Source organism: Amblyomma mixtum, chromosome 6 (assembly GCF_055824585.1).
Source record: "Amblyomma mixtum isolate Tamu chromosome 6, ASM5582458v1, whole genome shotgun sequence".
Lineage (NCBI taxonomy): Eukaryota > Metazoa > Arthropoda > Arachnida > Ixodida > Ixodidae > Amblyomma > Amblyomma mixtum.
Genome location: NC_143017.1, coordinates 42,189,350 through 42,206,799, shown reverse-complemented (window position 1 = coordinate 42,206,799; position 17,450 = coordinate 42,189,350). Strand labels below are relative to the sequence as shown.

At 48.5% G+C, this 17,450-nt stretch overlaps 1 protein-coding gene across 1 annotated transcript in view; it reads left to right on the top strand.

The window, feature by feature from the left end:
* The window catches only part of LOC149338833 (uncharacterized), a 177,825-nt gene extending 176,112 nt beyond the window's left edge, over nucleotides 1–1,713 (top strand). The window contains exon 18 of the mRNA XM_089550814.1: nucleotides 1,524–1,713. Coding sequence (XP_089406940.1) covers nucleotides 1,524–1,713 — 190 coding nt within the window. The remainder of the gene's footprint in view (nucleotides 1–1,523) is intronic.
* The last annotated feature ends 15,737 nt before the right edge of the window (nucleotides 1,714–17,450 follow it).

Here is a 17,450-nt window from a genome sequence, read left to right as displayed (position 1 = left end):
AATTCACACTGACGCCAGCGGCGTGGGCCTCGGCGCCGTGTTGGCTTAGCAGAAGCCCGGCTGCGCCGACCATGTTGTTGCGTATGCCATCCGCACTTTGACAAAGGCCGAGCCCAATTATTCCGTGACAGAAAAGGAGTGCTTGGCAATAATTTGGGCTATTGGAATGTTGGGCTATTGGAATGTTGGGCTATTGGAATGGGCGACCTAGAAGGTCGCCCATTCTCTGTCGTTACCGACCACCATGCCCTCTGCTCGCTGTCTTCCCTCAAAGACTCCTGAGGCCGTCTTGCTCGCTGGGCGTTGCGCTTACAAGAATACGACATTGAAGTAATCTATCGACCTGGCCATAAGCATTCTAATGCCGGCGCACTATCGCGGTCCCCTCTACCTCGTGACTTAGACTCCGCATCTTTCGCCACCACTGATGTCTCCTCCCTTGACATTGCCGACTTGCCATTTGAACAACAACGGGACACCTGGATCGCTTCCCTCCTGGCTCTCCTGTCTACACCATCTCAGCGACCTGCGACCCGCACTCTCCGTCGTCAAGCCCGCCACTTCGCAATACGGGAGGGCCTCCTTTACCGCCGTAACTACCTTCCCGACGGGCGCAAATGGCTCCTTGTCATACCTCGGCACCTACGTTCCGACATATGCGTCTATTTCCACGCCGACCCCCAGTGTGCTCACGCCGGTGTGGTAAAGACCTACACGCGCCTTCGACTACGCTTCTACTGGCGGGGAATGTACCGTTTCACCCGACAGTACGTTTGCTCCTGCCCGAAATGCCAACGCCACAAAACCTATTCTCGCCGTTCTATTGCTCCCACGCGCCCATTCGACCGCGTTGGCATCGATCTCTACGGGCCCCTTCCCATCACTCCGGCTGGACACCGCTGGGTGATAGTGGCAGTCGATCACCTTACCCGCTACGTCGAAACGTTATCCGTACCATCCACGTCTGCGCCCGACGTTGCGTCTTTCATCCTGCATCATCTCGTTCTACGCCATGGTTCCCCTTAGGAACTTCTGAGCGACCGCGGCCGTGTCTTCCTCTCAGACACCGTCGAAGCCCTACTTCGCCAATACCGCATTGTTCACCACTCTACAACGGCCCACCACCCTCAAACGAACGGCATTACTGAACGTTTAAATCGCACATTGACCGACATGATCGCCAAGTACGCTGCCTCGGACCACTCAGACTGGGACCACATTCTCCCATTTGTGACATATGCGTACAACACTGCCCCACAGAGTACAACTGGCTTCTCTCCGTTCTTTCTTCTTTACGGCCGCGAGCCTACCTGTACCATGGATACCGTGCTTCCGTATCGCCCTGCTGTTTCCGAGTCTCTTCCCCTTTCTCAAGCAGCAACCTATGCTGAAGAATGCCGCGAGCTTGCCCGCTCTTTTACAACGCAAGATCAGAATCGCCAGAAGCACCTTCGCGCCCCTACCAGTCCGCTTCCGTCCTATACCCCAGACTCGCTCGTGTGGCTTTGGGTTCCCTCAACCAGTCCCGGTCTCTCCACTAAGCTCATCTCAAAGTACCACGGCCCGTACTGTGTCGTCTGCCTGTCCTCTCCAGTCAACTACATTATTGAACCGCTTTCGCCGCCTCAAGATGCGCACCGTCGCGGCCGTGAAACAATGCGCGATGACCGTCTCAAGCCGTACTACGACCCGCCTACCGTGTGCGCGCCCTAAGTTGGCAGGATGCCTCCTTTTTTGCTGGGAGGTAATCGTAGTGTAGCAGCCGCGCTCTCTCACTGTGGTGAACTGTGGTAGTGAAAGACGACGACGATCGTTAGGTGTGGAGCTCGCTCGCAGCCCGAACGTTTGGCTGAACCTTTGCTGAACGTTGCAGAGCGACCTAGGTTCTGCTGAGTCACAATCCCCTCCTATACATGATTAACTGTATCAAATGCCTTTTTTTTTACCTTTAAGTATACAACTATAAAAATCTTGTTGTCGTAGAGGGCTCTGTTTATATCTTGTATTAGCACAACAACGGCGGATCCTGTTGAGCTAATTGGTGTAAAACCATGCTGACTAGGGGATATAATGTTGTATATGGCGATAAACTTCTTTATTTTTATACACAATCCTTTTTCAAAAACTGTATTGATAATACTCAGGACTGAAATTGGCCTATAATTACTTGGATCGGCACGTTCTGCTTCTTTATAGATCCGTACGAGTTCAGCGACCTTTAAGCTCGCAGGATATGTTTTAGCTCTCGATAGAGTGCATATATAGATGTAATAGGTGGGCTGCTAATATGTCACTGTTGTCCTTAAATAATTTTACAGGGATCGCGTCCAGCCCTGGGGCTTTGCTGACTTGAAGTGTTCCAACTACTCGTATGATTTCGTTTAACTCAAGGTCACTCATTACAAAGCTATTTATAACTGGGCAGACCAAACTACCAGGGTCAGATGTGGGGGTGAGCGGCTGCGCTAAGGAAGCCCCTATATTGACAAAAAAGTCGTTAAAAGTGTCCACTACATTCTGATCAATCACATCAGGTTGCACGTGCTGCTTGGAGCGAAGGCAGACAGCATCATTTACAACATTCCACATTTTTGCTGTATTGCCGTTTGCTTGCTGAATGAGAAAAGATTAATATTCCTTTTTCCTTTTCCTCATTATGTATACTGTGCTATTCCTAAGACGCTTAAATTGGGTCAAGTAGTAGTTACTAGTTTTATTCTGTTTCCATTTCTTGTACCAGTGCTCTTTTGTCATTAAGTCATCAAGAATGGATCGCGTCATTTATGGGCAAACTGCTTTCTTTTATTTTTTTACACTTCTACTTTCAGTACTTTACAGTACTTCGCCTGCTCCAACCAGTTCACAACTACAAAATCCAGATGTAAGTCACACCGCCGTTTATATTCCCTCAGTATTCTAACGAAAGTACGACCGCCTAATCATTACACGTGCTAACACTCTTTGTACATTATTTTACCTGTTAAAAACAGTTTTTCTGTGCGCCGTTGAAAACGGCGGACAGAAAAACACGCAGAACACAGGGAGAACGCACAGGACAAGAGCGAGTGGTCTAATGCCTTCTTTCACAATTGTCTGGGCTTTCTTGTGCTTTGAGCGCAAGAAACGGTAGCCAGTATATTCCACACCTCTTACACAACCCTTATGCAAAATATTCACGCGAAGATTGTAGTTGTAACGAAAAAAAAAACAGGTAATCGCAACTTACTTCCAGCATTAGGAGCTATTTTCTCAGTACTCTCATTCTATCACTCGCTTACCTGTAGGGTGTCCAGAAGTCCACCAACGCCGTTCTGCCGAGCTTCATGACGCTTCATGCTTACTATTCCCGATGTAAAAGGGTCGGAGAATAAGCGGGTCTACTGAGCATGGATTCAGCCATTACATATCTCGCACGAAATCATGTGCACTGATATGGGTATTACAATGAGTGGGGCACTGACTTCAAAAGACAAGAAGTAGCCGGCCAGTTTCAGTGTGTGGTCACGAACATGGCTTGTAATCTTCGAGCATGAAACCCCTGCGTACTTGCTCCTAACACCTAGGCTATCGAGCAGAGCCTCAACTTTCATGTATGGTGCCGGTCGTGAAAGTGACACTATACGGCTGGGCAGTAAAATTCAGTGCAATCAAGCTCAGGTAAATCTGCAGGAAAGAGAATAGAAAGGGGTGCTTGTTATGATATACATGACGGAAACCAACAGTCACCGAAAGCAAGGAGCATAGGGGATGTCTTTATTGAATTTTGTAGTTTTTACCAATGTGAGTTTAATAAAAGCAGAAGAAAAAACAACCTCATGCCACCGGTGGGATCCGAAGCCACAACCTCCGAATTTCGCGTCCGGTGCTTTACCGACTGAGCTACAGTGACGGCTCACCGATCTTCCTCTTTCGGCGGTATTTATGTGTATGTAAGAGAACTTTGAGAGTGCTTACCAGCGCCACTGTCGTTCACAGCGGCTGACGCAGTACGTCCTGTATTATTGCGAGTACCACGTAGGAACGTGTTCGAGCGGTGAGAGCGGAAGCTGTGCGGGAACCGTGACATGCCATCTACGACATCAAAACTGCAAGATTCGTGGCCCTCGATGAAGCGATTCAGCAGACAAGGGAATGGAAAAAGTCGGTCTTTATGACATAAATGACGGAAGCCAATAGTCACTGAAATTAAAGAGCATAGGGGATCTCTTTTTCTTTAATCTTGTAGGTTTTATCAATGGGGTCTTATTAAAAGCAGAAGAAAAAGCAAGAACATGGTGCTGGTTCGGACCCAAACCTCCGACGTCCCATTTCGGCGTGCGGTACTCTAGAAACTGAGTAACTGCGATGACTGTCCAATCTTCTACTGACGGGGGTATTTGTGTGCAGTGCAAGCGATCCTTGAGAGTTGTCACCATGAGATTGGGCAGCCCCGAGAGCAAAGGATTGGACAGCCGTCGCCACAGATCCGTCGGTAGTGCACCGGAAGCGAAATTCGGAGTTCTCGGGTTCGGATGCTATCGCCGGTATATGGTTCTGTTCTTGTTAATTTTTGCATTGATAAAAACTACAAGATTAAAATAAATACATCCCCTATGCTCCTTAGTTTTGGTGACTGTTGGCTTCCGTCGTTTGTCATAACTGGGACCTCTTTCCATTCCCATGTCTTCTCAACAGTTCATCGACTGACAAGGGTAGCGCTGGTGAACACTCTCAAGGTTCGCTTACACTACACATAAATACACCCGAAAACTGAAGATTGGACAGCCGTCGCCTTAGCTGAGTCGGCAGAGCACCGGTCTCTTAATTACGAGGTCGTGGCTTCGGATGCCACCGGTGGAATGGGACTGTTTTTCTACTGCTGTTAATAATTTCCCATTGATAAAAACTACAACATTAAAAATGATATCCCTTATGCTCCTTGGCTTCGGTGACTGTAGGCTTCCGTCATTTAAGCTGAGATAAAGTAATTGAAACTGATCCGCATGCTCTATTGCTCAGAAAGTTTGCGACAATGGATTATTATACATAATTTTGAATGTTTTTCACGGCACTTGGCTGTAAGTAGACAGCAAGTAAACAACTTTAAGAGTCATCTCACCGAAAATATCAAGACTTCCATTAAAAACACCTGGGTCGCAGTCATCTCCAGTCTGCACGCCGCAGTCTACCGCTCCATCGCAAATTGACATTGAGTAATGGCAGGTGAATCATCAGCATCAATGCGTGGACCAGAGAAATGTTTCTTCTGTTGGGCTGAGTCTGCATCCATGAAAGCTATGAAACGATCACATATTCATTGTTGCCGTGCATTGTAAGGGACAATGTGAGGAAATGTTTTACAGCTCGCAGGTGATGATTAGTTTAGTCTGCTTGTTACGCATCACAAGTTTACGGCGCAGCGACGCAAAATACGGAGTTTGCAGGCTGTTTAGCGATTTTTTTATTAGATGTTTAATCTCCCACTCTGCCTAATACGTAACCGAAGGAGGGAGTAAAATAGATGAAAGCCCAAGGTGGCTCTTATTAATAAAGTTTGCACTCACCAGTGGTCTCCAAAATCACAACAAAAACTAGGCACACTGTGCTTCATTCTACAAGACAAAATGGCTGTTTTCTGTGCAGCTTTTGATCTGAAAAACAAGCGATAACACCCAGCAGGGCACTCCTGTCGACGGTTCACTGAAAGTGCTGATTTTTATGCCCTGGAGATTCCTCAGGCGCAAGCAGAGCCACCGCCGGAGGGGAATGAAATGCTAGAGCAGCTAGTTGTGAGATAAAACTGCGGAGATGAGTGCCGACACGGCTAAGACCTAATACTGACCATTAGATGTAAAGCAAACAGTTTCATGTCGTAAGGAAAGGAAACAAGTTGATCTAATTATCTAAAAAATCTGGGCACACTCGATACGGCCTTGGGTGAAATCATACTCGCGTTATGAACGGGCCTCGTGGTTTTCAAGCTTTTTTCTTGATTTATGTAGCCCTTAACGTTTGACGACGTTTACCATACTTTACGTGCGAGGAGGCACCTCTTCTTTCGCAGAACCTCAGTGCTACAAACTTAGGCCGCAGGGCTGAAAACCATACCAGACATGACAAGTGCAGTCCCGTATGCTTTTTTTCTTGAACCACTGCGCTGATGAGCCGCGTATAAAGTGTGAAAAACCAACCAGCCTAAATGTAGGCAATTTTGACTGCTCCGGCTCTTCATCACAATCCACTTGTGTGAAAGTCGGAGTGCACTCGTTTAGGAAAATTTAGGTTTCAAAACAAATGCAGGGCATTGCGCAGTGGTACAAACAAGTGTTCCCACGGAAGCAGCTGTCTAACTGGTTTGTCCTTGCACACGCAGCGTTGACCCAAGAGGAGCAGAAGCTATCAACAACAGCGATGCATCAACGGCTCGGACGCCATCCGTCGTCATTCTGGGCTTCCAGCCCGGGCTAGGGACTTCATGAAGGTTGAGGAAACGCTACTTGAGCCGAGCTTGTGCTTGGTCGGCAACGCTGTCTTCGCAAGGAGAGCCTGGGCTACCTTCTCGTATAATTCTGGGAACGGCGATCGAAACAGATCCAGATACCTGTTCCAATATCTCGCACACTCTAGCCTCTCCTGCCGGCCACGCATGGTTATTAATTTTCTCCGCTAAGTAATTCCCTTCGGTTGCCCACACTTTAATAAGAGCTACTTCCGCAATTCATTCATTAATACTGGGTTAGGTTTATTATTTGTGCCAATAATAAAATTTTAAATCAAGCAGAGGTGGTAAAAATTGCTAGTGAATTTAGGCCTCCGTTTTATTCATTGTTTTTTTTTTTATTTCCAGCCTTGAGTTCTCGTGTATGCAAACTAAGCAAAAAGGTAGAAAAATTTTTATTACTTTCCGCCTCCTTTCTTCTTTTTTTCCTGCCTTTTCTTTGCAGTTTTCTCTCGAACACCGTGTAATTTTTTACTTTTCGCTCTTTTCGTTGCCTAAGGCATGTTTTTGCTCCTGTCTATTTCTGATCTACTTTTAGATAATTCTGCGTCTTTTTTCTTTCGGGGAGGACATCACATATAGTAAGAACCGCTTCGGTAGTCTGCCTTCCAGCTGCATTGATATTTCAGTCACGGTAAGTTATCTTTGTATGAGTTTCTAAACGCACAGGGTGATAAGTTGTCGTCAGACCTGAACTGCTTCAAGCGCACCACCGGGATGCAAAGTCGTACGCCGTCTTAACACCAAACATCAAGGCATTGCATTAGTAGAGCATTGAGGAGGAAAAATGGCCTGAAGAAAAGAGTCATCCAACATCTGCAGCTATCCAACCGCACACTCCTCGAAGTTAGTCACTGAGTTATACAGAAACCATCCCAAACAGACAAGCTCTCAGGTGTACCACATCGACTAGCCGAGATCGATATCTACTAGCTGAATCTTAACACAATCAGAATAACAGTTACAAGGGATGCTTAAGTTCCAATTCAAACATATGACGCGACAGAGTTAATGAGTTAATGAGTTAATGCTTATATATGTACAATCGGTTATTTTCAACTTTATATTCATATGTCCTCGGCAGTCCTCACATGATTCCTTCCGCAATGGTGCTACGGATAAGGAATGCGCCACTGCCCTAAGATGGCAGGCGCTGCCAGCAGTAGCGCTTGTGTGACCAAAGTTGCTCTTTCCGAGGAGCCTTTAGTGACCAGTCATCAGTGGTACAGCCACCTGCCACAGCGGTGATTTTGCTCACAATACTGTGGGCATGTTGTGGTGGCGCGGTGATTTCACGCGACCTAGGTGGCCCGCCCACGTTCTTCCGACGGGTGGCCAGCTGGACCACCCTACGCCACCCTATTTTTCGTTTACAATGCCCGCACCGGATTTTCAGGGTAGTGAGGACAGCAGAACTGAGCACCTGAGGTGTGCGAGGGATTTTTATATCAAGCTAAGTTAGCACACCAGCGATGGTCCTTAAGTCCAAAAAAGAGCTGGAGCCTCTAAACCAATTTCGAGTTCTGTTTCTTTCGATACACCGCGGGATATATAATAAAGAGTAACAGAGCAGACAGTACAGAATAAAAGAATAATAAAGAACACAAAATAACCATGAAGCTAAACAGCTGTACGCATAAACGTGAAATTAGCGTCCTTGATATCATTGTACACGAGCGTTAGTTGTAGGGTTCGCTGCTGGTTGAACAAAGGTATGAAGAAAAAATAATGGTGCCCATGTAACCACTGAGGATATCGTAAAAATGATGTAGCACTTATTATGTAATGTCTCAGAATTTCCTTGAATATCGCAATTTTCTTTCTATTGTGAAGTAAATTGTTGAGTGAATAGAAAAAGCCAATTATCTGAGGGCAGTCAACGAATAAATTAATTCCTCTTACAGGACTGTTAGACAAGCCTTACTGGATTAGATTCTGGCGTTAAACATTGCAGGGTTTAGTTGACAATGGCAGGCTGAACGAAGCCAGATATTCTTAGCACTATCCGCTGTGTCTGCGTCATACGTCCATCACCGCCTTGTTCAGTTCGTCTGCTAGGTTTAACTGCTGTGTACATAAGACGGTTGTGGCCAACTACTACACCTCGGTGCTCAAATTCTGTTCTGCTGAGGGAGTGCTTTATCGATTCTTGTCACCGAGATCAAGCCGCATCCCACCCGTTGTTATGAAATTGCATCGGCGCGGTTTTTTTTTTCTTTTTAGCTGGTGAAGAATTGTGCCGCATGGCGATTTGAATCACGGTCCTCTTGCAGACGTTGCGTATGCTTTACCTCTGCGCCATCCCTGAAGCCGCTTAGAAGCAGGATTGCAGCTCTTTTCAAAACGACTGAAGGTCCACAGTGCGGCGCAGAGAGGCTCTTCCACATTCCTCAGCCATCGCCATAGATGCTGCGCCGCCATTGTTCAACAACGATTCCGCAAAGTTACCACAAAACCATCACCCCATTCAATCCACTGGCGGCAACTGCCAAGTCACGTTGCAAGGGGAAGCTCTGCCTCCCGTTGAATATTTTCATGAAGTCAAAGCCTCCACAGCTGATAAGGCGACCGTAGAGGTTCTTTATTGTTAAATACCAAACGGAAAAATTTATAAATGATTTTTAAGCGCAATCAGTGATATGTTCTCCATAATAAGAATTGTTTAAATAACCACAAAATTAGTAATAAGTGCACTAAAAATTTCTTTTTACAACTTACTTACACTTGGTAGGACGAAGAACAAGAGCACGGAGGGTTTGATCACACCAGTCGTACTGTGTCGACCGCCCATGAAGCCCATGAGGTGAGGCCCAAGTATTGATTAGCCTGTAGAGACTCTAGGTAAATTGAATGGTTCCACGTAAGATTGAACAAAGGGTGGCTGGTCAACCTCTTCCATGTATCTGAAATTTATATATATGCTAGCCTACTCACTGGAAAGGAGCGATCCGCTATTGGTTACCCCCCTCCCCCTGGAAAAAAAAGTTTCGCAGCACGCGATATTAATAATGACTGAGAAGTACAGTTCCGTGCTTCAGTGCTCCGCTGTTTTGGCCAAGTTTGGTTATTACATAAAATGTATTAAAGTTAGGCACCTGAATATTGTTTGAGTAAATATATGGATGCGTTTATTCGTGCTCCATTATTTTTACCTGTCTGGAAGCTAGAGATGTTTTTACAAAAATTTTCAAAATACGCCCAAACAACGTTTTCTTTATCTAGTTTGCGGGTTGTTAAAACAAAAACGGATTGCAGCCGAGTAGCACTACTTATGCGTTATAATCTATCGAAGCTTGCCTATCAAACTGCTGAAGTTCATTTTTATGTCGTTTCGACAAAGTGATAGAAACGCGCTAACATAAAGAAAACACAACGATGAAAACTTGCGACAATTAAAAAAAAACATTTTTTCAGATCTCTTAAACTTTGTTCACATGTTCTTTTATACCGGCTTTTGGAATCACTAAAACATGTAGCATAATTTTGTTTGTGTAGTGGTTAAGAGCCTTTTAATGAGACGCTTGAGCAACGTTGAGCACACCATGCAGGTCTGAAGAGGCTATGTAATTTGTGAATTGCGTATGCGTTTTCTATTTTGGTAGGATATTCTAAGTGGTCCTTTATGTCTCAATACGTAAGATTAGCTATGAGAGCCATTGTAGTGAAGGTCACGGGATTATTTTTCGCTGCCTAGGGTTTCTTGATGCGCTACGGCATCGCACAGAACACGGACATTTTCGGAAGTTAGCTTCCACTAAAACGCAGTCAGGATTCTGCGCAGCTTAGTATACACAAAAAGAGGATGAAGTAAATGAAGCAAGTAGCATATTTCAAATACTTATTTGCGAAATGAACGAATTGCAAAGGTCACTGGGACCTGCTTCATTAAAAACAATTTGTTTCTGGGCTGGAGTCGTTTATTCGACTGATTAGACAACGCACAATGCCTTCACTCCTGCACACTTAGTTTCTTCCATGCAGACGGCGACACTGCATGCCACGTGCGATTCAGAGGAAGCTTTTGTTGGTGCCTTGGATAGCTGCCACGCATGCCACGATTTCATGCCATAGAAGGCGTGCACTGTCAATCACTCTTCCTTTCTTAACTCGCGGAAGGCAAAAACTTCTTTCACTTGCAGATGTATTAAATGAACACCTTTCAGTTTCTTCCATAAAACACTTACAAAGGCTCTGGCTGCCAGAATTGCGCATTCAGGGCTTGTTTTCAGGATGTTGAGCGTTGCGTGGGGCTTGAGGAGTCCTCCAACACTGTTGCAGGCGTTCTTGCCGTGTCCGGTTTCTGAGAATATCCATTGGCTATTTGCAGAATTGCTCTTTCCAAACTGAAAATGTGGTATCTATTTTTGAAATCACTAGCAGCTCCATCACTGATATATGTCATCTTGAAGTACACCGGCAGGTTGTCGTCCACCCATTCTCGCAGAGCCAAGCACGCGTGAGCGGAGTCGCGGCGTAAATCGTCACTGACAATCGCGAAACTGTTCGGAGATTTTCTCTTGGTGACCACACATGTGAATGCTGGCACTTGTTTCTTTTGCCGGTGGTATGCCTGAACCTCATCAGGAAGCACGACTGTCCAGTTTTCGGCAAAATCGAAGTGGAATGCAATGCTCCCACGCTGAGTGCATTGCTCGTCCTCGTACATCACTATGCCCGGAGTTTTCCTAAAGCGGTTGTGCACGATCCATCACGCCACTAACGTCCGAAGATGATTAAGAAAAGTGTCAGCATCCCAAGCCTTTTTGACAAGGTCACCTTGCTCCCATGTCGCTAAAGATATTTCATCGTCTTCTGAGATATGAAGTGCCGGCCTTTTAGACACTAATTTAATTCGCCTAAAAGCCAGTGCGTTGATCACGGAGTGCAAACGAATGCTGGGTGAATATCATCAGCATTGACTCTGCGGCCAGTTCCATTCTCATGAGCGGAGAGACAAAACTTATAGTTTGCGCAAATGACACACACGCACAGATCTTGCTAGGTATAACGTTTTACCCATCGAGGTCTCAAGGTGTCAGAGTTTGAAGGGCCAATGCCAGAATCAGGATGATCAACTTTGTATACCCGGAATGCCTCTTTAATTGTTCTTGTCACGAAAGCTTTGTTACGAATGTTTTCTCCCCATCTATCATAATCGAGAGGACATCATTTTTGTTAGTACTTTGTCTGGAGCATTTCAACCCATCGTTCGTGTATTACTCACGCGCCGCAGATATGCAGTCGGGGCTTACCTTATGCCTACTGAAAGGATCCGGTTTGTGCCACACACCGTTATTTTCTTTCCATTTCTTGGACTCGTTGATCAGATATATCTATGCTTCGGGAATAAGCTTCGAACTCTCAGGTTTTGCCGGTGTTGATGGCAGGAGAGTGAGAAGTTGACACCACTCCCGGGGTGTCGTAGGTGCTGTTGTAGGACGCGAAAGCGAACTTTCAAAGCATCGTCCAGTAAAACGAGCATCTGAAGTGCGCGGGGCGTATGCATAAATAGTCCCGCTCTCATGGCCGCTGCTGAACAGAAATCGTCTCTATATTGATACATGCATTCGAAGAAGAGACAGAAGTAGTGCATGCGCTAGAAGAGGAAGAAGTTAGTTGGCTCTCTCGCGCGCGCCCGAACCACTGGTTGACCGCCGCAGGTTTTTTGTCTCTGCGCGGGTGTTCTTTTTGGCGTTGCACGCTACAGTTTGGTGGAGCAGTGCTGGGTACGCTTCCCGACCTGCAAACTCCGTACAGCGTCACTACGGACCTCACACCGGTTCACCAGCGACCCAGCCGCCGTCTCCGCGGAGAGTCGCCTGAATTTGGGCCCCTTCCCCCGCCAACAAGGACGACGCAGCCTCGACCGCCGAGTCCAACTGACATGGCAACTGACACCATGATCCCGCCGCCGATCCAGCCTCTACCGTCGAGTCCAACTGCCATGGCCGCTGACACCAGGCCCCTGGCGCCGATCCTTTGCCACCCACCGCGAACACCGCCATCTTTTCACGATGACGTGTTCGAAGACGCTGAGGACTGGCTGGAGACGTTCGAGCGGGTCGCACGCTACAACGGCTGGTGCGACGAGCGCAAGCTGAATAACGTCTACTTTGCCCAGGAAGAGTCTGCTCGGACGTGGTTTGAAAACCACGAGGCTACACTTCCCACCTGGGAGACGTTCTGCCGGAGTCTCCTGGCTACGTTCCCCAACGTTGACTGCCGGGAGAAGGCTGAAGCTGCGCTGCACTCCCGAAATCAGCGCACGAACGAAAACGTGCGCATGTACACCGAAGACATGGCCCGTCTTTTCAAGCGCGCCGACCGCAACATGACAGAGGAGAAGAAGCTGCGCCATCTCATGCGTGGGGTTAAGCAGGAGCTGTTCGCGGGCCTCGTGCGCAGCCCACCCTGCACGGTGGCGGAATTTCTAACCGAGGCGACCACGATGGAGACGACGCTGCAACAACGAGCCCGCCAGTACAACCGGGACATCAACTGCATGGTGCCCGAAGGCTTTTCGTCGTGTCTCGGCGGCAGTGCAGACACCTTGCGCGAACTAATTCGCTCCGTTGTCCGGGAGGAACTGCAACGGATCCATCTGCCCCAGGTTGCACCTGCGCCGCTGGCAGCGCTGACTCAAGTCGTCAGGGACGAGGTGCGACAGGCTGCGCAGGCACCTCCTGTCCCCGAAGCGCCGTCCCGGTCGGATGACAGACCCACGTACGCATCCGTTGTACGTCGCACGACAGGCTACGGTCCCATTACCCCAACGCCTGGCGTGAGCAACATCGGCACATGTCACGGAAGCGTACCTGGCTACGGTATGGCCCGACGACCCCCGTGAGTAACATCGCCGCATATTCCGCACCCGCATCTGCTACAGCTGGGCCACGCCCTCGCAAGTCGGATTTGTGGCGTACACCGGACCGCAGGCCTCTCTGCTACCACTGTGGGGAGCCCGGTCACCTCTACAGAGCATGTCCGTACCGCCAAGTGGGCCTTCGCGGTTTCCATCCCGACGCACCCTGCCCTCAGAACGGCGTACGACCGCATGAGATTGCGCAGCATCTCTGGGCACGCCAGAACCCTGCCTACTCTGGAAGGCGCGAGTCCCGGTCCCCTTCGCCTCTCCGTTATCGCTCTTCCAGCCCTGGCCGCCAGAGTAGCTCTGCTGGCCGTCGCTCGCCAAATCCGCGTCGGGAAAACTAACACCAGCGACCTCTGGAGGCAAGACCGCTGACGTCAGGACGTGTCAAGATCCTCCATCGCGAAACCCTCGAGCCGACGATACCTGGACAGAGAGAGGCAGCGACAGTATCAGATACGCTGCATCCGATTTGCGTGTGACAATTGATGGCGCGACGATTACCGCGCTGCTCGATACCGGTGCTGACTATTCTGTTATGAGCCGTGTCTTTGCTGGAGAACTTAAGAAAGTTCTGACACCGTGGACGGGGACCCCCATTCGCACCGCTGGTGGCCACCTAATTTCCCCTGTGGGCAAGTGCACGGCTAGAGTTGGGATTAGTGGTTTCACGTACGTGTGTGAATTTGTCGTACTCCCCGAGTGTTCCAGAGACTTGATTCTGGGGATCGACTTCCTGCAGTCGAACGGCGCTGTGATTGACTTTCAGGAGGCACGTGTCACGTTCTCGACCAAACAGGCCGTGGCGCGCTTTGACTCCCGCGATCCCTGCAGCAACGCCCTGCGCGTTGTCGAGAACGACGCTACGGTGTCGCCGCGGTGCAGTGTTCTGGTGCTCGTGCGGAATGACCTCTTTCACTACGAGGGCCTAGCGGACAGGCATAGTCCACTGCTGCTTAAGCGGGGACTTGCCGTTGCAAGAGGTCTCGTCCAACTACGTGACGGCCGCACCCATGTCCTCCTGACTAACTTTGCCAACGAATATCAGCACCTGGCCAAAGACATGGCTATTGCCTTCCTCCACGACGTTGCTGAGGTTCCAGGTTTGTGCACCGTTGGAGGACCCACTCTGGAGTATGCTGGCCCACATCACGCTCTTCAGTCAGTCAGAATAAATCCTGCCCTGCCGTCGGTTCAGAGGGATCTTCTGTCGGACCTCTTGGCAGACTTTGCGGACTCTTTCGCTACGTGCTCGAAGGTCGGCCGAACACCACTCGCCAAGCATCGTATCATCACTGATGAAACTACGCGACCCGTCTGCCAGCGCCCATATCGCGTTTCACCGGTGGAGAGAGAAGCCATTCAGAATCAGGTTGCCGAGATGCTTGCAGACGATGTCATTCAGCCGTCCACCAGTCCGTGGGCATCGCCTGTGGTTCTTGTAAAAAAAAGGACGATACCCTGCGTTTCTGCGTGGACTACAGGAAACTTAACAACGTGACCAAAAAGGACGTTTACCCGCTGACGCGCTCGACCGATTGCGGAATGCCCGATACTTCTCGTCATTAGATCTTAAAAGCGGGTACTGGCAAATCGAAGTGGACGAGCGAGACCGGGAGAAGACGGCTTTCGTGACGCCTGACGGCCTCTATGAGTTTAAAGTGCTTCCATTTGGTCTGTGCTCAGCACCGGCCACGTTCCAACGAATGATGGACACTGTTCTCTCCGGCTTGAAATGGCAGACCTGCTTGGTGTACCTGGACGATGTCGTTATATTTTCGACCACCTTTGACCAGCACTTGGAGCGGTTGCGCATTGTGCTACAAGCGCTCAAATCTGCGCAACTCACCATCAAAGCCGAGAAATGCCATTTTGGCTTTGAGGAACTTCGCTTTCTTGGTCACGTTGTCAGCGCACAAGGTGTTCGCCCGGACCCTCACAAGACCGCTGCCGTCTCAGGTTTTCCACGTCCAACTGACAAGAAGGCTGTTCGCCGGTTTTTGGGCCTGTGCTCCTATTATAGGCGCTTTATTCAAGATTTCTCGAAACTCGCGGAACCGCTGAACGCACTGACCCGTGACGACACGCCCTTCCTGTGGTGGACCGACGAAGAGGCTGCATTTATCGAGCTTCGCAGCCGTCTGCAAAGCACTTCGATACTCAGCCACTTCGACGAGCATGCTGCCACGGACATCCACACTGACGCCAGCAATGTTGGCCTTGGTGCAGTACTGGTCCAGTGGCAAGACGGTGCAGAACGGATCATCAGTTATGCTAGTCGAACACTTACGCGCTCCGAGGCCAATTATTCTACGACGGAGAAAGAATGTCTTGCAGTGATATGGGCCATCTGCAAGTTCCGACCGTGCCTTTAGGGACGACCCTTCCGTGTGGTAAGCGACCACCACTCCTTATGCTGGCTGGCGAGCCTCAAAGACCCCTCAGGACGCTTGGCTAGATGGAGCTTACGCTTGCAAGAATACGACAACAGTAGTTTACAAGTCTGGCCGTAAGCATCAGGATGCGGATTGTCTGTCGCGCGCGCCTATCCCAATCAATACCGAAGAAACCACCGATGATTTTCCATTCCTGGGCTCTGTTAGTACCACCCAAATGGCACAGTTTCAGAGGGCGGACTCGGAGTTGGCGCCGCTCATCGATTATCTCGAAGGCAGTGAAGGTCCCATTCCGCGTGTTTTTCTTCGAGTGCTTCACACCTTCACTTTACGTTCTGGTGTTCTCTACAAGCGCAACTTTGCCAACAGCGACGAAGTGTTTCTACTTGTCGTACCATCACAGTTGCGGTCAGAGATCTTGAGTGCCTGCCATGATGCACCATCCGCCGGCCACCTTGGAGTCAGCCGTACACCGGCTACCTGACCGAACTGCCGACCACTGCAGCTGTGTTCTACCCTTTCGCTGACTTTCCTCTCCTAGCCGCATCGCGTCGATGCTGCAGAAGAGGGGGGGAGTGATACATGCATTCGAAGAAGAGACAGAAGTAGTGCATGCGCTAGAAGAGGAAGAAGTTAGTTGGCTCTCTCGCGCGCGCCCGAACCACTGGTTGACCGCAGCAGGTTTTTCGTCTCTGCGCGGGTGTTCTTTTTGGCGTTGCACGCTACAATATTGAAGCCCTCGCTGCCACCGACACATCTTCTCTACTCCAGATCTTTTCTAAGAAACTGCGATCCAATCTTCCCTGCATACTACAGGTATAGGTGTCGAGAATTCAAATGTACAATCATTTGGCAAATCTTGCCCAATGGTCGCATTGGAGGTGTCGTAACTACTAGAGAAACTAAATCTTGCAACATGTTTTGTATTGATTGTTAAATCTGATATAAAGGAGAATCTGTGGCCTCAGTTTAAAAACAAAAAATGTATCTTTTTATATGTCGTAAAAAGTTTTCATTATTTTGTATTTTCTAGAAGTTAGCGTGATCATATCTCTTTGTCGAAAACACATAAAATCAAAATGAGTAGTTGGATAGGTCTTTTTGCATAGATGATAACGCCTAATTTCTCGCACTCTGCTGCGAGCAGATTTATAGCTTCTGTTGCTTGCAGACCGACAAAAATAACGGAACAAATAAAAGCAAATATTTACTCAAACAATTTTTAGTTGCCCAGACTTAATATATTTTATGTAATTCATAACCAAACCTCGTCAATAGAGCAGAGCCTTGAAGCGCGGAATCCCACTTCTCCGACATTGATAATTTCGTGTGCTTAGAAAATTTTTTTGTTTGCGCTAAACCAATTGCAGGTCGCTCCTTTCCAGTGGTTAGGTAACAATATAAAAAAATTTCAAATAATGGTAAGAGGTTGACCCGGCACCCTTTGTTCGATCTTACGTGGAACGACTCAGTCAAGGAACTGGAGGCGTGCTGACGGCTGAATGTGATGTCACGATGCCCTTAGTTCATGCATCTGAGGGCCTGTCAGAGCTCTGGAAGGTCCCGCGTTTCGCCAACATTGAGCCAACTTGCATGGTGTCCTTAATAGGGGTTTTATTCTGCCTTATTTGCGCCGCGCACTCACCATTCCGCGTTTTGGACTGGCAGCTTTACAATGAGGTTAATCCCCTTTAGATCTGGCATAAAG